General features: G+C 40.0%; 2 protein-coding genes and 1 long non-coding RNA gene across 3 annotated transcripts in view; 1 reads left to right on the plus strand and 2 right to left on the minus strand.

Moving 5' to 3' along the window:
* Positions 1-4,062: 4,062 nt before the first annotated feature.
* LOC122844359 overlaps positions 4,063-25,912 on the minus strand; it is a 43,544-nt gene continuing 21,694 nt past the window's right edge. Inside the window, exon 3 of the long non-coding RNA XR_006372871.1 lies at positions 4,063-4,678. This is a non-coding gene — a long non-coding RNA (uncharacterized LOC122844359). The remainder of the gene's footprint in view (positions 4,679-25,912) is intronic.
* Positions 15,447-16,518, minus strand: mthfs (5,10-methenyltetrahydrofolate synthetase (5-formyltetrahydrofolate cyclo-ligase)). The gene has a single exon (XM_044139702.1). It carries the CDS (start codon positions 16,309-16,311, stop codon positions 15,694-15,696), a length of 618 nt encoding a protein of 205 aa, XP_043995637.1. The 5' UTR covers positions 16,312-16,518; the 3' UTR covers positions 15,447-15,693.
* On the plus strand, positions 16,670-24,151 carry adssl (adenylosuccinate synthase, like). Its single transcript, XM_044139673.1, has 13 exons — positions 16,670-17,029; positions 17,604-17,706; positions 18,679-18,747; positions 18,829-18,879; positions 18,984-19,050; positions 19,160-19,267; positions 20,141-20,222; positions 20,343-20,469; positions 20,562-20,716; positions 21,949-22,073; positions 22,158-22,255; positions 23,166-23,315; positions 23,405-24,151. The coding sequence occupies exons 1-13, from the start codon at positions 16,796-16,798 to the stop codon at positions 23,455-23,457; spliced, it is 1,422 nt and encodes a 473-aa protein (XP_043995608.1). The 5' UTR covers positions 16,670-16,795; the 3' UTR covers positions 23,458-24,151.

Below are 25,912 nucleotides of genomic sequence, written 5' to 3' on the forward strand. Positions count from 1 at the left end.
TGGAACTGTGCAGAAGAAGAAGAGAGGTTCCATGTTGGAGAATAAATGTTGCCATGTGCTGTTCCAGTTAGCTGCTTGAACATAATTTATTTTAACCTAGTGTATCATACACAACAGAAACCATGCGTCAGCCCGTCACTTTGCAGTTTTTATCTCTAAATAAAAATGCATTAAAGTTTGTGTTTGTAGCGTGATTCATGGCGGAGAAGAAGTTACAGAGTTGATTCAGGACGACTTTTGTTAACACTGCACGGAGGGCCGTTTCCTCTGCGAATACAGTGGAAATGGTGGGCAGATCCCACTTCCTTGCTTCTAATCAGTGGTTTCACACAAATTCTTCTGTCTTGAGAACTCTCCCGTCACGTTCGCTGCAGCCAAACTGCAGTCCATGACCAATTTCATGTCTGAAAATCTTCAAAAAGCTGAGGTGGCAATCGCCATACGGAACAAAACCTAGCTGTAGATAAAGAAAGGAGCCACAGGCTGCTCTAAGCTTGAATTAGTCATTGAACTCATGGAATATACAACCCTAAAGAGTCAATCATTTCTGAACTCGGCTCATGGAGCGGCTGCAGGCTGGGGAGAGCGTGAGGGGCCCGCATGTGACAACGTGCTCTGGGTTCGGCGAGCGGATGCAGCTATCTGATCTAAATTGCTTTCGGAGTTATCACGACCTTCGTCACAAAGCCGCGAAGAGAGGCTTTATCTGCACGGCAAGAACTGCTGTGTGGATATTCTCTGAATAGTGTCCTATTCTCTGAGGACACTGGACTCTGCTCTAAGGTGTACCGATCCCTCAGATAAGATAGCTCAAGTGTATAAATAAAAAATGAAAAAAGTAAAATGTCATGTTAAAGAAAAAAAGAACCACAATTCATGCTTCTTCTATTTCTTAGCGTACCTGTTGCATTATTATTTTTTTTTAATTAGACCGTTTAAAAAAAGGATTAGTATAAAAAGGTGACAGAAAAACATCAGATTTATCTTTCTTTTATGGTTTTAGGGTAGTTTCATTGTGACTCAGATCAGAACAAACAGACCTTTGCCCGTTTGATTAAGAAGAAATAAGACGAAGAAATGCAGGTTATAATTCTTGAAACATTTTCAAGATACTGATTTAAAAAAAAACATATTTCAGTGTTTTATAATCAGCTTTTCTTTTCTGCAAGTTCGACATCTGTGTTATTATTTTTTAAATAACTGTTATACAGTTTGAGCTTTTCAACATTATGGCTGCTAACATTTTATGAGAAGCGATCAGAGTAACCTCCCTAATCCTGAGACCCCTAAATGAAATTCAGAGAATAGAGTTCACCTCAGTACAGTGCAATGTCAGTGTGACTCCAGCTGCTCTGTGAACGCTGCAAAAAGATCTTACCAAAAACTTTTGGTTTAGTTTCAAATATGTTGAAGTAGGACAAAAGTGACTTTTTCAGCAAGATATGGGAGCTTGTTTTAAGTCAATAATTTCTCAATATTGATAAAAAAAAGTAGTTCCGCTGACAGATTATTTTACTCATAAAAAGGGGAAAATATCTTGTTATAAGTGAAGTAATCTCCCAGTGGAAATAATACATTTTTATTCATATTAAGGAATTATTGACTTAAAACAAGCTCCTACATCTTGCTCAAGCGTGACTTGTAAGTCAGTTTTGTCTGATTTTAGACAAAATTGACTAAAATTAGACAGTTTTGACGAGACCAAAACCGCTCGGTAAGATTTTGTGTTTTCGCAGCGAAGGCCTCGGCGTCACGAAGGAAACGTCAGCAGAGACGCCAGAGAGGAACTCATGTAGACGTTTGAAGAAGGAAACAAAAACATTTCAGTCAGTCTGGAAGCAGTCGAGGTTTCCATAGTGACTCTGGATGAGCTGCAACAACATCATGAGTTCACAAGACAACAATTGGCTCAACTGTCAGTAGAAAATGTGCTATTTTGCTCTGACCCGATGAATTGTCACTCTTTGGGCCAGTGTGCAAACATGGTATGTGCGGTGGAAAATGGATACTTCATATCAGCCTAAACATTACCAACACATCACCCCAATTCTAGACCCCCACCCCAACGGCTCCCCGTCGCTTTTAGTGTTTAAAAGTGTCAACGGTCTCTGTCTCTTTGTCTTTCTGAGCTTTTACATCCACACATCCCCCGCAGTGGAAAATCTCAAGAACAAAAACCTCTAAGTCAGGGGTGTCGAGCTCGTTTTCGTTTTTAGCCATATCGAAAATCTGAAGGTTCTTAAAGGGCCAGCTGTGCCAGAAAATATATTGATAAAACCAAATAAGCAGCGAAAACATCAATAAATAGCTGTTCCTCCAAGAGTTTGTGATTGTTTTAGTGTTTTTTTGTTTGTTTGTTTTTTTTTTTGCAATCAAAATTACAGATTTTGTGGCATCAGCTTAGAAACGTTTGTAAGGGATTTTGTACGACATTGATGTCAAATGTGATTTTTTTTATTACTCATGTCAATTACAGACTATAAAATCAAATAAGGCTGAGGCAGCAGTCACTTCACCCCATAAGGTTTTTGACCAATTTTGACAAAATCTGCAGTAAAATCAGGAAACAAATGTGGAGATTTGTTGATTCTGTGTGAATTTCTCAGATGTGTGGAAAAACCGGAAGGACTTAATGATGTAATTTGGAGTCTAGCGGGCCACGTGAAGAGCTGCGGCGGGCCAGGTTTGGCCCCCGGACCTTGAGTTTGACAGCTGTGTTCTAAGACGTTCCCGGAGTCTTTTCAGCTGCAGCTGCCAGGCTCTTATTTTAGTCTGTGAGGTCTGCTGGAGCTTTAATAACAATTACAATACAAAATCGATGAATGGATGAATGAATGAATGACAAAGCAGAAGACAATCATTGTGACAAAGACGCACTAAATTTAGGTACCAGAACCTAGACGTCCTGACGTAGTTTGAGCTAATTTGTAAAAAAAGAAAAACTTTTTTTAAAAATGGGCAAATATTTTTTTTGTACAAGGAAATTTGCGCAACCATCAGAGCAACAGACAGTGTTTCCCTAAATCATTAATTTGACAAATCAACATTTCAGATTTCTTTTTTTTGTTGTTTTGTTTTGTTTGAAGCCACGTCCTTCCTCTTGACATTTAAGCATTCCTTTGTGTCGCTCTATCGCATGAAATCTCAATAAAACACAGTTTGCGGTCATAATGTGATAAAACGCGATTAAAGTCCGTGAAATTAGTACTTTTCTTGCGACTCGCTGTAACCTGCTCGCACCAAACAGGCCTCCACTAATCTTTAACGAAGGCTTTAACCTTTTATTGTATTTTAATGTCGTCCAATCGGGCTCCACAGAGATCAAGAGTGTTTTTTTTCTTTTTTTTTTGCTTCCTCATGTGAGATTACTTCACACTTTTGAGTTTGGCTTCTGATCAAGCAACCTGTAGCTAAAGCTGTTTTTTTTTTGTTTTTTTTATTCATTCCAACCAAAGCCAAGTCCTCTGTAATCTCTACATGTAAACGTCTATGAAGTAAAGGTCTCACCAACCACAGTAGATTTTAGTAGATTTTGATTCCAGAGGGCTAAAAGTGGTGCTGAATACATATTTTCTGCATGAGGGACAAAAGAGATGTACTTGAGGGCCCGGCCCCACCCTCACTGCCACTCAGAGTGGAATCAGGATGTTGGGTTGAGGGGCAGGGCGCTCGGCCTGTTAAATATTGACAGCGGATGTAATAATTAACCCTCCAGCGACTCCCGATGACTTAAACTGGCCTCCGTGCCTCGCTGCCATTGCCACCGCCGTCTTTCCTGCTGCTCACATCGAAACGCGGACTCTCCCTCCCCACTCTCTCTCCCTCTCTCTGTCTCGTTCCGGCCGATCGCCGTGGGCAACGCTCACGCCTGACCCGGTCCCGGCAGGTGGGCTTCGGGCCCCTTTTCCGGCCTTCACGTCCGCCCGTGGGTCACGACACACTGCTGCTCTTCGAACCTTTGGCCTCTTCTGTGAAATCCGCCGGGCCACGTTGAATTTGAAGGTGAGTGGAAGAGAGAAACAAAAACACCAAAAAATGATTTACTGAAAGGTAAAACCCATCTTTGTCTTCTTTGGTGTTTATTCCTCTTTTAGTGCTTTATTGATCCATGACGAATGAGTCATATTTCTAACTGTGACTTCTTCTTCTTTTTTTTTTTTGCAACTTTCCAAGTTAGAATATAAACTACAATATATCCCAAATATTCTAGCTCAACCTACAAAGCAGGTTAGTTATCAAGAGCTTATTGAGACCAATGTCAGAGTGAGCAGGAAACGCGGGGCCTGCAGGTACACAGGTCAGACACACCCTTATACTCGCCTTCATGTTGACAGCGGCCATAAAACCTGTGTTATCTACACAGGCCTTGGCCCTTTGGCCGTGCTGTTGGAGGAGTGCGAGCAGTGATGCTGTTTATATTTCAGGCTGTAAAATCTAGGAGGAGGAAATTGTCAGGTCAAAGTCGCCTGGGAGCGGAGCCGCGTCGGCCGGCTACTAAATCTAGGTCCTCGCTTGAGCTCTCAGCTTTCTCTTCTCCATCTCTCTCTCTCTTTGAAGGAAAGCGGACGTGTGAGGCGATCGTCATCCTCCGTGTCATCGACGATCCCATTGGTTGTCGCTGGATGTAACAGCAACTCCATGTGGAAGCTGCTGACGGTTCCAGTGGAGGTGCTGTTACCTGCAGAGACCAACCGATTACCAAGGGTTACCAAGGGTTACCATCGCCGATTGGAGAAAGCATTTATTTATTTATTCATTTATTTTAACACAATGGGCCACAAGGTGATGACCTATGAATTGACAGCCAGTGATTTCAACCGTCTGCCTGTCAGTTCTGTAGGCCACTGCTGCGTTTGTTCCTCTGAGCCTTCACAGACTTGAAGCCAGTGACTTTTTAATTTTTTTAATTTTTTGTCTTTTGTTTTTGTGAACTTACAATAAATAAAATATACATTTATTTGTCAGCGAGTCTTTTGTTTGCACGTTTCCCTTTTCTTCATGCAGTCTTTTAATGGTGACTGATTATTAGCCTCACAGGGATCAGGTGCTATTAGTGGAACAGGTCTTATCACATATGGGCAACCTCACAGGGCGCCACGCCCCACTGGGGCAATCACAAGCAAAAGATCTGTTGCGACTTGAAATAGCTTCCTATTTCCTATGTGAATGTCCTCTAAATATTAAAGCTACTTAATGATGCTGTACTACAGCTACAGATTGAAGGCTACTCTAAAGGGTTGTTTCACTATTTTTAAGTAATCTTGACCATATTTAGTTCCTCAGACTATCTTGAACTTGGTTATAATACACTAAACTTTGATTCTTTCCAATACTGTTTGTTAATATGATTAATTTAGCAAGTTAATTTTAGTTTATTTAATTAAAAAATATATATTTTTAGCTTTGTCCGAGATAAGAGTGGGACCCAGGGCACCACTCACGTAAGAACGGCCACTGGATCCTCCTCGATAGTACATTTGTTCAGTTCCACCTAGAAAAATCTCTCAAATGTTAACATCGAGGATAACAGAGTATTATTTTATTTTATTTTTTTCTTCGTTGGTGAAAGAGAAAATATGCTAACAATGTTTGCTGTTGTTCAGATAAATGTTGTAAGAACTGATTCAAAAGTCACAATTAAAAAGCAGCAAGACAAGCGTGACAATAAAACTCAATTTCATATCATTTTTATGTCATTGTTCTCATAATATATGATGTGGTAATAATTCAGCTAATGCGCGCTTTCTTTTCAGCCTGCAAACAAATCTGTTATCTTCATGAAGCAGCGATGATTTATGCAAACCATCGAGTTGCTGCTTTTGCCCTCTGCGTTTCAGAGAAAAAGTAGCCACTTTAAAACTGTCACAACTTTTTTGTCATACTCTGGATTATTAATAAACTGTGGGCTTGTCGTGTTCATAGAGTGCACTCTGCAATTACTGTCACCCCCTAAGCCTTAATTAAAATCTTGTTGTTGCAGAAGGAACATCTCACACTCTCACGCTGGGGATTTTACAAAAATACAACCTTTAATTTGAGTCTGTTTGATCAATTTGTTCACTTCAAGAACAAATTGATTTGTCAAAGTTTCTGCCTTATTTAAGGTTATATTTAACAATTTCCACAATAAACAGTCATGGGAAAAAATAAGGACTTTCTACCCTGTGTGATTTTCAGACATAGATGCATTTTTAATAGAAATTTTAACAATTGTGAACAAAGACGATTTCTGAGAATTTGAAGTGTAGATATTAAGGTCCAATAGATGGCAGTAGTGCAACAACAATGGATTCAAGCTGCCGTTAAAATCTAAAGACGAAGAGGATGAAGAAGAACTCAGAGCTCCCAACTCTGTCATCCAATTCCCCTTTGCCAGAGCTGAATTAACCCTCTAAAAACGATTATTTTATGATGAAAAGGGGAAAGGCATCAAAACGTAACGGTAAATCAAAACAAATACAAGAAACAGACGAGAGAACTTTTAAAACACTATTTGACGAAGGCATATTTGACGTGCACATGGCTATGGAAGGGCTTCAAGCTAGCATCGGAGCTATCCACAAAGAATCGGCGGAAACCCGTGCTACCGATTTCTTTGCCATACAAAGAAACCTGGAACGGAGTGGCAATGTAATCACAATGCACTGTAAGCTATGTAATGTGTTTTGAGGCAGTTGACCAAAATCCCGGACGATTTTTAAATTCCCCCCGGACATTTTTTTAGGTCTGAAAAGTAGGACATGTCCGGGAAAAAGAGGACGTCTGGTCACTCTAGCTTATGCCCCTATCAGAAAACTTCTGAAAGAAAAAGGTCTCCGCTTCCTACTGGCTGAAGGTAGCCAAAGATATAAGAGCAATTCTTGGTTTCGAAATGGAGTACAATTTTAAAACTATATATCTAAGTAATTTACCAAATGAACTCAGCACTCAAGATAAGTACCTTCTGAAAATACTACTGATGGCAGGAAAGAAATCAATAACAAGAAGGTGGCTTAGTGGGAGCCCACCGGCGTTGTGTGACTGGTCAGCCATTGTCGAAGAAATACGTGAAATGGAAATGCTTACCTTCTCTATAAGACTCCGGGAAAACAAAATCCAAAAGCATTGGTTGAAATGGTTTATATATAGGAATTCGAAAGTAAATTGAGTATTGTTAAATTCGTTATTCTGGGTGCTGTATGGTTTGGCAGGAATTGGTAATTCTGCTAAGAAACTCTCACCTTTTGACTCTTCATGGAACTCTACATACATTGTAACCTGTACACCTAAAATCTGTCTGTTTCAATTTAAATTTTTTGTGATGTATTGCTGTCTCCCCACCTCCTCGGTGACCTCTCTGTTCCGATTGCTGTTCACTGTACTTGTTGTGATTTTTTTTTATTTTCTCCCCGTTTTTGTGTTGGTGTTGTTTTGCCATGTATAAAAATTTCATCAAAAATAAAGTATAAAAAAAAATAAAATGAAATGTTCAGCAACAACTGGAGAGAGCAAGCTACTTCTGCTGTCAGAACATATTCATGCCTTTTATTTAAACTTTTTAAAAATTGAAAAAAATATTAAGGGAGAACCTGGGTATGAAAGTTCAATGCAATGAGTGTCCCAACTGGAAAAAAAACAAAAAACAAACTATTTCCTGAATTCATAAGAAAGCAAAGAAGCCAAAGTCCCTTCAAGCATTCGTCATGCAGAGGTGTGTCATTTATCAGTGCAGTCATGAGATGACTGCACTTCATCAGAATAAGATGAAGTAGTCAGCACTGTGTTGACTTTACTTCATGTACAAAGTTGTACAAAATCCTATTTGCATTGAGTTTCACATGTTTCCAAAACTGTATCACTCTTTTTTTTTTTTTTTTATATTGATATTTGGTGGGACGATGCTTGAAGGGACGAATGCCCTTCAAGCATTCGTCATGCAGAGGTGTGTCATTTATCAGTGCAGTCATCAGAATAAGATGAAGTAAAGTCAGCACTATGTTGACATCTGAACAGCACACGTTTGACATCTGTGGACCAAATATAGCAGTTCAAACTTACTGTGTGGGGTTATTATTATTATTATTATTATTATTATTATTAGTATTATTATTATTGAAAACAATAATAACGAAATAGTCATAATAACTTTATGATATTACTGTTATCAATAGTAATAATAATAATTATCAATATGGATAAGGCTAATTATTATTTATTATCCATCCATTTTCTATACACCCTTTGTCCCTAATGGGGTCAGGAGGGTTGCTGGTTCCAATCCCCAGCTAACAATCCGGGCGAGAGGCGGGGTTCACCCTGGACAGGTCGCCAGTCTGTCGCAGATTATTTATTATATTGGTAATAATTATCTTAGTATTGTTATGAACAATAATTATTATGATCATTTTAGAGTAGTACCTAGCAATATAATAATTACTATATTCCTAAGTATCATTAATTATATAATAGTATATTGATTAACATACTAATATATTCATATTATTATTGCTATTATTACTACTACTACTAATATATTAGAAACAAGTTGAAAATTCTGTTCCATTATTCATCTATTATCTTATGTGCACTAAATCTTTTTCTACTGTGGGAAGAAGCCGGAGCATCCGGAGAGAATCCATTAATGCACATGGAGATTTTTTATTCGTAAAATGAATTTTTTTTTTTTACATCTAAAGAGAATTTAGAGAGTAGTTGACCTAACAGTCATGAAATCAAACTGTGGCCATGAAGCCGCTGCACCAGAGAACAAAGGAGATGTGGTTTCTCTACATTTACAGGGTGGCAGGCTGACGGGATCCAGCTGGTGCTCATCCACACCAATCAGCGAAGGCCTTAGATGGGAGCGGCTTCCCTGAGGCAGATGCTTCAACAGTGGTACACTCTGGCTCTCTGTGCTCTGGTTACTGTGTTTAACTTGTTCTGATTCCTCTCTCATCGGTTCCCTCCTCAGAGAACCAGCTCTAATCACTCCCTGGTGCTCAGACTACCTGAATTCCCCGATCCTCTCTGCTCCGCCAGGCCTTGCTCCTGGATACCTTCACGACCACCAGCCAGCTGCTGCCTGTCCACCCTCAGCCTCGTGCTGGAACCCCTCCACCTGGAAATCCCACCCTGCACCAACTGCTGGGAAACCCATGTACCCACCTCTGCTCATCCTAACCCTCAGACCTTAAGCCATCGCCAGGTTACACCATCATTCCCTTCATTTGCTTCCCTGTTTAACCTCTCACCTTTCCTCAGTTCCTCCTCTGGTCCGGTTCCTCCCTGCTGCTACAGATCAACGCCTCTCCATTCTCTCCCCATTGCACTTAACTACCCAATAAATCTGTTAAACTGCGTTTGGCGTCCGTCATTGTTGCTTGCCTTCAAGTCCTGGCAACCACTCACCATGACAGATGATTGTTGATTTCAGGAGGAATCAAACCCAATTTCCATCGTGGGAGAAGAGCTAAAAATCCGGAGTAGCGTGAAAGATGTAACGAAGATAAAACCTGGTGCATCAAAATATGATGCACCAGGTTTTATCCTGACGGCTGGGTGGAGGAGTTGGCTTTTTTTCCTCCATGAGCGCTGTCTCTACTTGGCCACCATCTTCCAAATCCTTTTTTGTTAGAGCGGGTGTTATTTGTCCTGACTGAAATATTTTAAAACTTAAATCGGAGCCTGACGAGGATAACTCGTCAAGATCCGAGGTGTCATACGAGTCAAAAGAATTAGAGGAGTCGGAGGAATCTGAAGAATCGCTCTCTTCAACGTCACCATCACCTGAAACCTCACTGTAAAGGTCCTCGGGCAGTGAGGTTTGCTGCTTTCTGATTGGATCAAAAAGATATGAATCAAAAGTATCATATTTGGACACTGGGCACTCATCCTGGGATTTGCACGTTTCTTCTCTGCAAACTTCCCCAGCTGGGGAAGGATTGAACAGAAAAGCATCAAATTCGTCGAACTCTTGGCCCTGGTCCTGAAAGCCGTTTGTGTCAAAAGTGACTCCAGGAAGAAATTTGTTAAAGGCTTTTCTAACGCCAGTTGTTATTACATATCCCACCCCAAATGTAATGGGGAAAAACATTGTGGTTAAAACCTCTTCCATCGTAACAATACTATTAAAATCCAGACCTAAAATGTTCAAGAGTTTCTTGTGTACTACCTGATGCTTTGAGATGAAAGCATTTATATTCTCAGATGTCCTTTGATCTATGACATAGATTGATGTCCGGTTTCAACAATGAGCTCACTTTAGCTCTGGTGGAAAGTCTTGCTTGGAATCGTTGCTATGGAAACGGTTAGGTCAGTTCTACAGGACTCAACCTATTAGCCCTTTGCAACTGAGTCACTTAATCATTTGAGGTGATTATTAATCATGACGGATGATGGAAGTTTATATTTCAGGAGGCAAGAGATTCAAACAGGGATTTAATAGTTAAATATTAAGTTTAGATTGACAATGGTATATTAAAACCATTAATTTAAGTAGGGTTTTATCATTCTATCAGGCTTAAAATTTTGAATCTTACTTGACTTAAAATATCTTAAAAGTAAAATTAAATGTGACTTGCAGACATTTGCTGCTGCTGCTGTTGTAAAATGTGACAAGAAACTTTGCCTGCTTGCAGAAGAGCTAGTAAGAAATAATTTTGGTTCTTCACTTTTCTTGTATATTAACTATTAAACAAACTGGTAAACAAAAGTGTCTATCTGTTTTTAAAGGAATAGTAGCTTCTCTCTCATGTCTCTGTCAGATGACCAGCATCAGCAGCTTTTGGTGACATTATTATTAATAATAATTAGATTGTTTTTCAATACGACGCAAGATTTAAAATGAACTGATGAAGATGACCTATGTGTCTAGTCTGGCCTGGGAGAGCAGTCTGTGGTTCCCTTCTGGACCCGTTACCCCATCGACTCCATGTGGAAGACTAGCTGGGCAAATGCCTTTCCATGCAATTCAGCTTGATTCTCATCTCCCTTCAGGACTCTGTCTGAGATTTCTCCCATTGACCTCGGTTTCTCCAGTAGGATTTCAACCAGGCCGATGGGCGAACAGAAGGAGAAGTTGTGAACGATGATATCGATTTTCTGGGCTCCTTCAGGGTTATAATCTGCTTGTAGCTTCGTTCACTGACTCCACAGTGAACAAAGTCTTTCAGTCTGTGTTGGCCACTTCTTCAAGCATGTAGAAATTAAATATCTAATATCTATTAGGGGTTGAACGACTACATATTTTTTAAGGTCGACTACATCATGATAATAGTCGAGTCGATGTCGACTAGTCGCGGTGACGTCATAGTGACGTAAGCGCAAAAACCTTCACAACTTGGAGGCTTTATTACACACACACACACACACACACACACACGCACACACACACTCCCCTTCTCCTGCTTTTACTAAGTCTATTATGGAGAATTAAAAGAGCAATAAACAGATCATTCTTCGTGAGCAGCGGGGAAAAGTTTGTTGCACAAAGTCGGGTCTGACTTTTTTTTTCTAAACACCGGCTGATGCTGATGATCTCTGGATAGTTACTATAGGAGTCAAATTATCACACTGACTACAGTGTGCTTTTGGAACATCACAAGTCAAACTTGTTATGAACGGATCCCGTTTGGTTACAGCTGAATTCAACGAAACCACCTGCTTCTCCTCCGCCCGATGCGCGACAGGAAGCTCTGCTGACTCAGCAGATTGAACGATTTAAGATATTTTCTAGTCAACGTCAACATGATAAAAAGTCGAGTCGATGTCGAGTTGACTGATCGTTGTAAACGTCATAGCAGCAAGGCAAAAGCTTTGGAGTAACGTGCAGGCTTTAGCCTATTACCCGTTTTTCACGGAAAATACAGCATTTACACAGAACAGCAACAAGTGAAACAACAAAACATCGGGATAGTTTATAATAAAAAAAAAGATGCAGTGAAACAAACAATCAAAAGGAAACGCACATCTTTGAGATGGCATGTAAAAACAATAAAAATAGGTGGCACGGGGGCGGGGGGGTAAATAAAGTACACTGACATTAGCACAGTCCAGAGCACTCGCGACACTTTCGCGAAACTAAGTGACATCCTTAAGCGGAAGAAGCGAGTTTTAGACGGCTCGTGTTTTGTAGTCGACTGCAGCTGCAACTCCATCTCCTTTTAAAAACACTGTAAAACCACAAATATGCATCCATCTACATATCATTTAAACTAATGTATTAACTTATTTTTCTTGTGTCTTGTGACGTATACTGTGCTGTCAGATCAGCACAGGCTATCACATGACTGCGACTAGTCGACATGAAATGTAAAAACTCGCGAGACGTCCTAGAGTCGACTAGTCGACTAGTCGACTAATTGGTTCAACCCCTAATATCTATATATAGATAGATATGTCTATATCGATCTAAATATATCTATCTATCTATATATAAATAGATGCATGTCATCTTTGATGTGCCACTGTCATATTACGAGGAATGGTGCAAAAATGAAATGTTCAGACTGAGGTGAGCAGAAGCATAGACCTTACCAGAGGGGCCGCTTTTCATTGGCTGATGCCCATTCTACGTGGTCACGTGGGTGGCCTCACAAACACGAGCTTCCCGTTAGCTAAGTACAGCATAATAGCAGTACTGATACAACTTCTACACGTTGACGCCTGTCTACTACACAGTCTTACGTTAGCTAAACAGATCAATATGCAACGTGTACTGTATCTGACACACACTAAAGATTTTATTTTAGCAGAAAAGGCTTTGGACTAAACTGTTACTCGTGTTAGCTTCTCTAGCACCAAGTACAGCTAGTAAATCAACCATCGCTGTGTTCATGGAAGCGCTGATTAATAATCCAGAAATAAATATCAAGCCTGGAAACTTGATATCGTAAGGGACTGAATGTTATGTTTTTAACATAATCTTTGCTAGTCTTGCGGGGCGCAGGCGGTTGCCACAGTAACAGGTGTGTTTAAACTACAAAGAGAGAGAGAGTAAAAAGGTACAAGTGGTTTTGAGTTGATCACCTGTTCGGGTTATTTTACCTTTGTTTACCTTTGCTGTGGCTCATTACAGCCGCTGTAGTTTCTAAACGTTGGACTAATTACCCTGTTCGTTTGTGACTATACGTCATTCATAACAAACATCAAATAGAACAAATAGATTTAATAAAATTTTAACAAACAAATGGCTTCTTTACCTTAACAGAGCTCTTTGGTTCCTCTTATCGGTCTGTAGCTTCTCATATTGAGGTCATCAAACCAAATTTCAGATCTACCGTAACTGACTGACTGACACCTGCTGGCCTCAGGTTTGCCACCAGCTTGTGACTGAAAAACCAGTAACCTCCTCCCAGATGATGACATGAACTTGTTATTTCCTCTGTCCATTGTAGTAGCTGATATATTGTGAAAATCCGGTAGAAATGATGCACTAATGGAGTCATGTTTACATAGAAACAACGCGCCGGGAGGCTTTGCTTGTGAGACTTGCGGTCACGTGGGTCGGTTGTGGGCGGAGCTTGGTAAGGTCCGGCGTTTTCCAAACTCGTAGAAGAATACTGCTGGATCGAGCGAAATTAACACAGCCGAAGGATTATATTGTGTGTTTGCTGGCAACCAGTCGTTAAGTTTGTATTTTTTTTAACAATAGAAATGCGGTAGCGACACGCCCACTCAAAATCTGTGTATTGGCGAGTTAAAAATGGTCTTATAGATAAAAAAAAAAATCATTCTCTTTTTCTTCATTTTGTGGCCGAATAAAAGATATGTTCTCAAAGTATTAAATAAGTTCTTTGAGTTTTGTAAATGTGTCCTTTTTAGGATACTTTTAATTACTTTTCTTTTATTTTTGTTGAAGGCCTATAGAACTCTGGAATAGGATCATTTATTTGGAGTTGCACAACAAATCAAAAAGCCAATTTAATGTTTATTTAAACAATACTGTCAGTTGTTTATTGAAGTAATTGCCATTACAGGTTGATTTACTTTAATATCAATTAAACTTAGATACAACTTGAAAGTGCTCTTTAATTTGATCTGTCACTTAAAATTCATTTGAATTGAAATGCTTTATGGAATTTAGCAATGATGTCTGTTTTTGATTAATGTTTAGCTATTTTGGATAGCAGTAAAAATATTTAAATGTGAGTGCTAATTTGTTTTTTAAAATTTATTTATGACCTTTTTAGCTCAGGTCACCCCCCCAACACCTGTTTCAGCACAGGATGGCGAGCTACAGGATCACCGCAGCTTTGCGGTAGTACTTTATTTTTTTGTTGTTGATTTCATTTTGTGTGTGTTGTTTATACTTATAGGAAAATATTATTATTATAATTATTATTATTGAATACCTTACTAAATATATGCAAATATATGAATTTGAATACAATAACTTAAACTTATTTCTTGTCTGATGGTGTTTTATTCACTCACACACACACACGGGCTCCTTAGCCGAACCTTTCTGACTGCCTTTAACCAAATTTTATTTAATTATTTTTAATGTTTTAAGTTCTTTCCCCTCCGCCCCCAAATTATTAGCTTGTTGTGCTCAAGGTCTATTCAGGAGACCTGGAAGCTGTAGATGGCTAAGATAAGCCCTAAGTAGTTCATTGGTATATCATATGGCTCAGACAAAGGCTGGTAATTCAAACCCTCAAGTGCACATTTACCCGTATGGCCATTTTAAAGTCATTAAACCCAAATCAGAAGGTTTCTGTTCCTGCTGGTTAGTGGCTACCATACCACTTGTCAGGGAAAGGGTCGTATGAATAATGCAAACTCAAGGACAACATTTGTCAAGAATAGTTATAAATAACCCAGGTTGCTTTTGATACACCACATTACTACTAACCTCATCAGTCTAAAACTACTAAAGCAACTTATTTGCTTCTTAACAGAAAATGTTTGATAGAAATGTTACAGAACTAACAGGTATAGCTAGTAAAAGCTGGGGCTATTTAACATACAAACAATATATAGAGAAGATAAGGATTCATATGTAAAATGTCAATATGTGGCCAATACTGCATGCCTGCATGAAAGAACAGCCTGCAGTGGGCCAGAGTGTTGAACTAAAGTCAAAATGGAGATTTGAGCTGAATGACACATCATGCATCCTAAATAATCAATGTGATGTCAAAGAGAGTCTACAAAGCTGGTCATAAAGATGATTTTGGAGTGGCCTACTCAAAGCCCAGACCTAAATTAGCCTGGGATGTTGCTGCATGACCTTATAAAAGTTGTTCATGCTCAAACCCCTTAGATGGGACTGATGTAAAAATATCCTGAAAATGGAAACTGGGCTAAAATTGCTCCACTGCGATGTAAAATATCTGTTAAAACACTTATAGCACCATTTCTCAGTCATAAATTGTTAAAGCTTGATGATCAAAAAATATATAACCACGAGGAACTACTGTTTATAAGCTTGCAAGTCCAAATTATGAGTCTTATTACCAGGTTGGTTCTTTGATATTCTGTGTTTTATTTGACTGTTTGTTTTTTCATTAGTAGGTCAGACTGTATTATGCCATTACGTACATCACAGCTGGAGGGTCATCTATGGATGACCACCAAATAGTGACTGTGTAAAACCAAACCGTCATTGTACAGGAGGTCAAAAAGACAAGAATACATGCTGTTATTCCTATGAAGTGGGAAGTGATTCATGAATTATCCTGGATCATGTGAGATCTACACATGAGTGACTGGTTACTGCTCCTCATATAGGACTTCGTCTATGAGGACATCACTGGAGTCCACAGGGACCTTTTGACAGAGCTGCTCTTTGAAAGCCAGGGCGATGGTGTAAGGCTTCCCTTTAGGGTGTTCGCTGCAGCGTCTCAAATAAGTGTCGTAGAAACCCTTTCCTCGTCCAAGACGTCCTCCGTTGAGGTCAAAGCCCAGGCCTGGCATCAATATGAGATCCAGCCCTCCTGAAGACAATGCTTCCTCTCTGCTTTTGCAATCATCCGATGGCTGCCGGATATTCCAAGATGTCAGAGGCAACTTCTCCAAGTCCTGCAGACTGTTGATCTTCAGCATGTCCATATGTGAGCTACTGCTCAGGTATCTGGGTATGAAGCAGCTTTTGCCCAGTTTGAAGATGTCTCTGATTATTTCCTCAGTGGAAACTTCATCATCCATACTGAGAAACACTGCAATTCGCTGTGAGGAGATATACTTAGGATGTTTCAACAGCTTGCGTGAAAGCACCAGGGACTGTCGCTGCTTCTCCTCGGCGCTAAGCGCAGCAAGCCGACGCTTCAGGTCTTTCCTCAGGGCTTGTTTGGACGCTCTCAGCACAGCCATGCTCTCTATTAGGGACATGCGTTCAGGAAAATCCTCTGTCCTTATGTGCTGCGGGAGCTGATTTAGAGATCAACAGCTTGGTGTACAGTTCAGTAAGTTAAATATTAACAAGCACATGAACACCTAATAGGACAAGAGACTCTTGTCAAAAGTTCAACAACATGACCTTTTTCTTGCCATATCTCAGTACCGAAGCAAAACAACCGGAAGTTGTGCAAACTGCGTCATGTGACGTCACATACCTTTTCGTTGCCTACTCGCGATATTTTAATAAACTGATAATCTGCTAAAACTTAATATGATTAGTTTATTTGGCACATACTTTCAATCCTAGCCACTAGATGAAAGGTATCGAGAAGAGTAAACTAAAAACATCCAATAATATTTTTTTTACCCAGAACAATAAGTGAATTGAAGGAAACAGCGCAACCTAGCGGCACAGGACGACAGGACTTCCCGTGGAGCAGAGAGAGAACGCGGTAAAACGAGGAGAGAGGGCAGCATGGCATCCGACGACAATATGGCTAACGTTAACGGCAAGGAGGCTGCCTCCCTGAACGGAGAGCCGGTGGTGAAGCGGCCGAGGGAGAACGTCCAGCAGGACGTGTCGCTCCGCGCCCCGAGGGAGCCCCAGAACAAAGTGACCGTGGTGCTCGGAGCGCAGTGGGGCGACGAGGGGAAGGGAAAAGTTGTGGACTTGCTCGCCATGGATGCGGACATTGTATGCAGGTGCCAGGTACCAAACTACACTACCATGTTAGCCCAACAGTTTTTACTTAACGGCGTCTATACGTTAGGTCAATGTCGTTTTATATTTGAAGTAACAGTTATATTTCCACTCGAGTGGAAGTCAGATTGCTTGTGGGTGTGTGTGTGTGTCTGCCTTCCTCCTTTACATATTCATGACCAGCTTTGACGTCATCACCTTCCCTGATCCCCCGGATGTGGAAGGGCTAGTTTCATGCTAGCAGTCTTTTTTTTAATTCTATTTATTTCTTCCTTTTTTTAAAAGTCATAGTCACAAGAACGACACGGTTAGAGAATGAAGCTCGTGACCTCCACACCGATAAGCATAGCCACTGAATAATCCGTTATGTAAGGCATCGACCTTGCAGAAAGCAGCTGTCCCTGTTGCTCTTCACACTCTCAGCTTCAGAGACTATTACCCCAAATGTAATTCCTCTGCCTGTCCAGCAGCAGAGCTGCCACGGCCTTTTGAGGCTTAATCAGAAAATGATATTGCAGCTTGCTAACCTGTTTTTGCAGGACTGTCTTGACACAACGGTTGCATGTTTTGTGTCGTTTTGCAGGGAGGAAACAATGCAGGTCACACCGTGGTGGTGGATTCAGTGGAGTACGACTTCCACCTGCTGCCCAGTGGCGTGCTCAACATGAAGGCCATCTCATTCATCGGTAGGCTTTCATCCGCTTCCAGGCCAGGAGATGGCAGGATGATAAAAGCATCAGTAACAAGGGCAGCATCCGAACTTCAGCAGGCCTCCTTTATCTCGTCCTCAGTGGCTCTTGAGGAGGAGATAAGAAAGTGCCGTAGTAAACAGAGGGCACCGAACCATAGAGACAGTACAGCGTGGCAGAAAGCTGAACTGAGCGATGACCCAGTTTACCTCGGGTGGAACTGATGAATGGACTCTACGTATAAATGTTTCCCCACCTCCATGAGCTCTGTTTTGGCCCTGCGAGTGATTCATTTATTTCTTTTTTTTTAAAGTCTGGTTACACATTCTCAGTCGGATTGAGGTTTGGACTCTGAATGTGCTCTCACGTAGCAGTCTGTATTACAGAGGCTGTGAAGAACCCTCTGACTGAAGACACTCTTTCATGAAGAGGATGTTCAGGCCAAAAAGGTTAATTTTGTTTTTATCCGACCAGAGTAGGACTGTAACTAGTGATTATTATTATTATTAGTGGAAAAACTGTGTCTTTAGTCGGAGGTTTTTTCGAAATCCGCTGTGATACAGACTGCTTCGAAAGAGTTTTCCTGCCCACAGCGTCATCATCTGCAATAACTCTTTGAAAGATTTAGAATTCAATGAGTTACAACAGCATTCAGTTTCTCTTTGGGATCAGTAAAGTAGTTTTGAGTTTGAATTTTAGTGATCGATTAATAGGATTGTTAAAAAAGTGGCTCATTCTTCAGATTTTTCATTTAACCACCTAAACATTTTGTACGCAATATAAGCAACACACAAAAAGATGCAAATGAATAATTCTCCTCCTTTTTCAAATAATAAAACTAAACATGTCATTCTCTGAAATGCATGAACAAGTTGTTGCTTTTTTTTTGCGGTCTCATAAATGCAACGAGTATTAATTTTGGAGGATATTAGATGTGCTTAATAATTTCTCCTCCTCGTTTGTAAACAGGCAATGGCGTGGTGATTCACCTGCCCGGTCTGTTTGAAGAGGCTGAGAAAAATCTGCGGAAGGGGAAAGGTAAAAAACCGTTTCTCCAGTCAGAACAGACAGATTTGTGTAAAAACACTCGCGAGTTGAAGTTTTCTCCGTTTCCTGCAGGATTACAGGGATGGGAGGAGAGGTTAAAGATCTCCGATCGGGCCCACATCGGTGAGTTTGCTTACTTCTCTCGTTCTCTTTCATGATTTTGAACTGGAAACATGTTTTTATGTTTGTTTGTTGTTGTCCCCCTCACCGTTCACTCGGTCCTCTAGTGTTTAACTTCCACCAAGCTGTCGATGGGATCCAGGAGCAGCAGCGGCAGCAGCAAGAAGGGAAAAAGTACGTCTGTGGAGTTACCTGAACGCGACGGGAACGTGCGTCTCTGCAATGCGTCTCAAATTGTGAATCGTTTCTGTGTTGTTTTTTTTTCCTTTTATCTGCTCTCCAGTTTGGGGACCACTAAGAAAGGCATTGGACCAGCCTACTCATCCAAAGCCGCTCGCAACGGTCTGAGAGTCTGTGACCTCGTCTCTGATTTCAAGGTTTTTGAAGAGAAGTGAGTGACGACTGTGTCCAAGTTCCAACCGTCCCGTCCAACCTTTTCCATTCAAAGAGATGGAAGCATACAAAATCAAACTAGAATGCCTTTCTATTATTAGATTTTAGAACAAAATGAATCCTCTATTGCCATAAAGTAGAACAGGGTGAGCCTATTGATATGGAAAATTAAGGAGGACAGGGAATTTACTTAGTGAAAAGCCTATTGTTGCTATTAAAAGAAGATTTTACATCTACATTTTTGGTGAAATCTCCTAAAATGACAATTTCTTGTCGCATCCATATAGTGGTGGGTGTTTATCGTATAGTTGTCCTGATAAATTTCAATTAATGTTTAAAAGAAACTGAGATCTGAAATGGCTTTTTTTAACTCCTCTTTCCATTGTTTGTTCCACAAAAAATATTTTTGCAGCTTTGTATTATGAACTGGACTTCCCGTTCTTTAAGAAATGGGAAGTTGTTTTCAAGAGCAGTATTTGTGTGTCTGGTGCCATGAATCCTGTTCCAGATAGCTAAAATATAAGAAGTAGATACTTTTTATCATAATCTTTTAATCCTTATCACAATAGTACCACAAAATATTGTGATAACATTCTGAATACATGTCATCCACAATTAAATAAATTGTGGATGACATGTAAAATCTCTTTTCATACTGAAAAAGTAGACTGGAAAGTCTACTTTTCAAGTAAATCATCAGCTTTATGAACATAACGAAAGGCTGTATATTCTTTGGCCAGCAGATGGCAGCACCTCTCTAAAGTCTAGAATCTGAAAGAACCTTGTTGTCTCCCTGCTCTCATCTTTTTCCTGTTGTGAATTGAGTCTATTTCTTTATTTTTCTAAAGATCTGCTCTGTTTGGTTTTGCAGGTTTCGAATGTTGGCCGATCACTTCCTGGCCATGTATCCAAACCTCAACGTTGACATCAAAGGGGAGCTGAAGCAGCTCAGAGTAATTATGATTATGCTTTTCCCGTTTTACATTTATATTTCATTTTTAATCCAAACAAAATCATTTGAAATGATGCTCAGATGAATTTCCGAGTGCAACTGCAGCGCTGTTGTTTTGTAGGAATACGCAGAGAAACTGCGCCCCCTGGTGACTGATGGCGTGTACTTCATGCACAGAGCTCTCACTGGTCCCAGCAAGAAAATCCTGGTGGAGGGAGCCAATGCCGCTCTACTGGACATCGACTTTGGTGAGCGACAGAGACTCCACTCCAACACACGAGGAAGAAACGTCGTTTGTCTTTGTCCCTGTTAAAGCTCTAACAGACGTGTCTCTGTTTAGGGACGTACCCTTTCGTCACGTCTTCTAACTGCACCGTCGGCGGCGTCTGCACCGGCCTCGGTGTGCCCCCCTCGTACGTCGGCCGGGTCTACGGCGTCGTTAAAGCCTATACGACCCGGGTGGGAGTTGGTGCTTTTCCAACTGAGCAGGATAACGTGAGTGAGAAACTGACAGATTTGTGGAGCAATGCTTCCCATAAAAGCTGCAGAAGTCGCTGACATGCTCTGCGAAAATAAGTCTGACGCCTCCTGATCCTCAGATACAGCTGGTGTAAATATTCATTTGAGGCTTTTAGTTATGTGTTTGAGTAGTTCTTTCACAATGCTGGAATGAATGTACACCAGATAGTTTGGATGATATTATAAAAATAAGATAAGTTTGAATTTAGACTAAAATTTATACAAACACTCCCTTTAGTATTTGGATTAGAGCTGTAACTAACGATTATTTTAGTAATTGATTATTCTACCAATTAATCAGATAAAAAAAGGCACATTCTGCTGAATTTTTAACCACTAAAGCCTTTTTAAACAAAGTCAGAAATGCATTACAATAAGGAAACACACAAATAATTCACTTGCTTTTTTGAGTAAGAAAATAAAAAAATTCAGCATTTGTTTAGTGAACGCTTCATCATTTGTAACAAAGGAGGCATCTGCTCCAAAAAAACAAAACCAATGCCAACCAAATCAAACATCAACATGTGAAACTGAAGGATTTATCTGCCAATTTTTGGAAAAATTCATTAATTGCACAGCAAAAGGTGTTTAGTATGAGTTTTGTTTTCTTTTACAGAATTTGAACCAGGTGTAGCTAAGGCTACCACTCGAGGAGTTAAAAACAGAAAGTGTTTACAGAAAAATATTTTTTGTTCGTTTTGTTTTTTCTTACCATAAATGCAAATTGTAAATATTTTTCGTACAGTTTTGGCTTAATTTCTGCTCTGGATGTGTTTTTGAATCTTGTACTCCAGTTAATGATTAATCAAACTAAATTAGTTGACAATTATTTCAGTGATTGATTAGGCCGATTAATTGTTTCAGTTCCAATCTGGATCAATGTTTCTTGGCAAGAAGAAAACCCCACTGGCATATTCCAGGTTGAATATTCGACCACTCTTCTTGGCACAATTGGAGTTTATTTAATAGTTTATAGTTTAGTATAACTTTTTTTAAAGTGGCTTCTGACCACAGCTGTTGTGTGATTGGTCAGAAATTTCAAGTGGGAGGAGCCTAAAAGGACTCTCTTGAACTGTGTTTAATAATCAGACCCAAACCAGGAAACCAGTCCGTTTAAAAAGATCGATGCTGTTTAGTCAAAAATCCAAAGTCCTTAGACGTAGGTAAACTTCCTGCTTCACTAGATTGACTTCCTGTTGGCTTTGCAGGACATCGGCGATCTGCTGCAGAGCAGAGGGCGAGAGTTTGGCGTGACGACGGGCCGGAGGAGGCGCTGCGGTTGGCTGGACCTGATTCTGGTCCGATACGCCCACATGGTCAACGGCTTCTCGGCGTAAGGAATCGTTTTGCGGCGCCGTCTCTCCGTCTCCTCCCTGCAGCCCCCAGAGCTCAACACAGCTATGTTTCGTTTGTGCAGAATCGCTTTGACAAAGTTGGACATCTTGGACACCTTGCCAGAGATTAAAGTGGGCGTGGCTTACAAGGTTAATGGGGAACCCCTGCCGAGCTTCCCAGGTGAGCACTTCCTGCTGCTCGAAGGTCTTCCTGGATTGTTTATCAGGGTTTTGTATCGGCTGTTTTAAAATCCTTGAAAAGTCTTGAATTTCAAATAGACGTGAAATTCAGTGTTTGGAAAGTGCTTGATTTAAATTTGGGAAAATGGCGTTTGCAGTTGGAACCAGATATTTAAAGAATGTCTGAAGTTAAATCAGCCGACGCTTTTGTTGTTTTAGAATTTACAAATTCATTTCTATTTGAAATCTGGCAGAAAACTTGGTGAGAACCTTTTTATTTTTGTAACTTTCTCAGACCAATCAGTGGTCTAGACATAAAATCTTTCATTATTTTAGTTTTCTTGTCCCTGATTTTGAATGTAGAGAATACTATATTATTAGTAACAGTAAAAAATGATATAACAGTGAATGGAAACTGTCTTCTTTAGTTCATTTATATTAATGGAAAAGTTTGGAAACTTGGCTTGAATTCCACTGGTTTTTATGTCTGAAGTAAATACGATGTATTTAACTGAATTTTCACAATTTAATATTTACCTCCCGTAAAAGCCATGAAGTGGGCATGTCTTTATAATTTATTCATAAATTAGAAGACACTTTATCTGTTGTGTATAGATTCTGGGCCCTGATGAATAAACATGGCGCTGGTTTTGTTTGGATCAGCTCTTCCAGGCAGAAACCGCTACATCTTTGTTTTTCCAAATCCGTTTTGCAGCAAATTAAAAAAACACTCATTTGTCTTCCTAAGCACTCAGTTTGTTTCTCAGAATGCAACAAATAGGACGGCTGAAGCCTTTTACCCAGAGGGTGATAAAAACCCGTCCATGTTCTGCCGTTAAAATCCTAAAATAAGCATTTGGTTTTTGGTTTTTCTCCCACTTTTGCCACAATATCTGTGTCTCGTGCCGCAGCGAACATGGACGTGTTGACGCGCGTGTCGGTGGACTACGAGACGCTACCCGGCTGGCGCTGCAGCACCGAGATGGCCCGGAGCTTCGAGGAGTTGCCTCCTCAGGCGCAGAATTACATCCGCTTCATCGAGGACTTCCTGCAAGTGCCGGGTTTGTAAAGAGATCTCCTCGGCTAATGGAGAAACCCGAGCCGGGCCCGCCAGAGTCACGTCCTCAAACGCTGTTGTTTCTCGTTTCAGTGAAGTGGGTCGGCGTGGGGAAGTCTAGAGAAAGCATGATCAAACTCTTCTGATCCCCAGCAGCAGGAGGAGGAAGAGGAGGAGCTTCAACGTCAGCAATCATCATTTCACACAAAGTGGAGGTCAGAGGTCAGGGGGTAGAAACCAGCAATGCTGCTTGTGTGCCACAATAATAAAACATCTTCAGATCTAATTTATGCATTCCACATGCTGACCTCTCTATATATATATATAAAGATATATAGTGTGTTAATTTTTAAAAGTTGAATAACGATGATAATGGTGCAGCTCTTCCCCGTATCAGTCCAGTTAAGCACAGCTTGTTTTAGCCTTTGAACATTAATAAGCAGAACTGACATCTGTTTAATACGCGGGTCTATTTTTACATTTTAAGAAGAGCAACTTCCAAATAAAATAAAAAAAGAGATTATATTTGTTACATGACAGGGAGGGGGGAAAAATCGCTAATCCTTGGGACTTTAGCACATTTTAGTGTAGAAACGCATCTCAATTCTTAACTTGTAGATAATTTGTGTGTTATAAAAAGAAAAAATCCTGAAAATTGTAGGGCAACGCTAAGCTGTCTGAATCAATGAACTGCTTTTCACATTTTCACAGAGTTGCGCATTTGAAGTTTGTGTAAATGTTCAGATGGTGGGTGGTGATGTGCGTTGTGCAGCCCAATGTGACGAATGTAAAAGACTATCCCAGAGCTTGCTATTCATTAAAAGAAACCCATCACATGTAGTTTTTGTTCTTTCTTTAAATTTATATTAGATCATTTTGTCTACGAACCGTTTTAAACATTGTCCTCTCACTGGGTCGACGGGTGATTTATTGTTCCTAACGGGAAATTGATTTGGAGTCTCTCTACTCATCAAACGGGAAAAGAAAAGCTGGATAGTCAAAGTCTGATCAGTCAGCATCAGCATAGTGCAAAAAATACAGGCAATAATAGTTAGTTTTTATGTTATTAAGGCTCAGGAATGAAGTTGAAAATCTATAAAGAGAGGCTGGCCTGAACATAACATGACAGATGTAGGCGTCTCCAGCACATGCCTGTTGTAAAACCCGACACGCCGGATCCCAGTCCGCCCTTAAATCTTTGTGAGATTTCACAAAAGCATCTGTGTGTCCTGCAAAAATGTTTATGGGATCTTGTGAAATTAACTGGGAATATCACAAAAACCTCTCTGTCAGATTTTTGCAAAAGCAACACGCAATTAGATTTTTCTTTTTTCTAAAGAGAGATCTCATACGTTTTATTGTATTTGTTCATTCACAGTTTAAAATAAATATGTCGATATAAACAAGAAGTAGTTGGAAGAAAGAAATCTTGTAGCGTCTATCCCTTCTCTCAAAAATCAATGTAAAATGCATCCAAAGTGTTTCATTTGTTGTTTAATCAGTACCTCTTGGATCAATAATTCATATTTAGTATCATTCATAATGATTTCAAGGAACTTCATTGTCTAACCAGCTCAAATTTACATGTTTATGCAACAACATTCAGACTAAATCCTAGTTTAAGAGGCCTAATAAAAAAATACTTATAAAAACACTTAGAAGAGAGTTAAAAAATAAATAAAATGAAGCTAAAATTAGCTTTGCTAAATGCTAAAAAAAAAACCTTTTCTAACCTTTAAATTGAAATTAGAGTAGAAACAACGTTTAATTGTCCCTCAGTGGAGAAATGCGGGTTTAAAGCGACAGGCAAGTTGAAGAAGCATGTAGATTCACACAAAACAACAGTAAGAACAACAGATATTACAGTGAGGACAAATGTACAGAATAATAAAAGAAAAAAATGCTTTGCAGCTCCAGTTTTCTGGGAGCAATGATGGAGAAAGTCTAACAGGAGGAAGGAGCTGTGATTATGCTCCTTTGTGCACTTAGGAAACAGCGACGGCGTCCTTCTGTTAAGATGGAACAAAGATTTAAAGACATTTTACTTCATTTTGCATCCTGTGTTTGCGATTACTCAATGTTTTTTTTTTTATTACAGAAGATAGAAGATACTTTTGGAGTCTTTAGTTAAACATTATGAGGAGCAATATCTGTTCTTTCAGGGAAAAAGAAAATAATGTGCCTTTGTGTGTGGAAGCATGATTATGAGTAAAACCCAGAATAGTATTTCTAGAGGACATAGTAATGTTCCATAAAAAATGTGTTCTGGGCAAACGAAACCAAGAGTTTCGTCTGAATCTGAATCGGAGTCATGACGACCGAGGGAAATTTCAAACTTCTCACTGACACGACCGTCGTTCCACACCTTTCCTCACCTCCCTCCTTACTCATCCTGATTCCTTCTCAGTGTCTAAAAGCTTTCTCCAGGCATTGGATTAAAGTGTAAAGTAGATTCCTGGGCTGATCAATAAGAGGTGTAACAGGACATGTCCAATGCACACAGCTTCGAAGGTTTGGCTTCACTGTGCAGCTGCTGTGTCAGAAGATGAGTAAAAAAATGGGGGAAATGAGGTCACACTCATTTCCTGTCAGTTAGAAATA

Source organism: Gambusia affinis, linkage group LG15 (genome assembly GCF_019740435.1).
Source record: "Gambusia affinis linkage group LG15, SWU_Gaff_1.0, whole genome shotgun sequence".
In the NCBI taxonomy this organism is placed as follows: Eukaryota; Metazoa; Chordata; class Actinopteri; order Cyprinodontiformes; family Poeciliidae; genus Gambusia; species Gambusia affinis.

Bases quoted from the DNA above. Each gene is read 5' to 3' on its own strand.
- mthfs (XM_044139702.1), bottom strand. From the start codon at position 16,311: ATGTCCCTAATAGAGAGCATGGCTGTGCTGAGAGCGTCCAAACAAGCC.
- adssl (XM_044139673.1), top strand. From the start codon at position 16,796: ATGGCATCCGACGACAATATGGCTAACGTTAACGGCAAGGAGGCTGCC. The intron at 19,051-19,159 runs GTACGTCTGTGG...TCTGCTCTCCAG, and splicing joins CAGCAGCAAGAAGGGAAAAA to TTTGGGGACCACTAAGAAAG. The intron at 19,268-20,140 runs GTGAGTGACGAC...TTGGTTTTGCAG, and splicing joins TTCAAGGTTTTTGAAGAGAA to GTTTCGAATGTTGGCCGATC.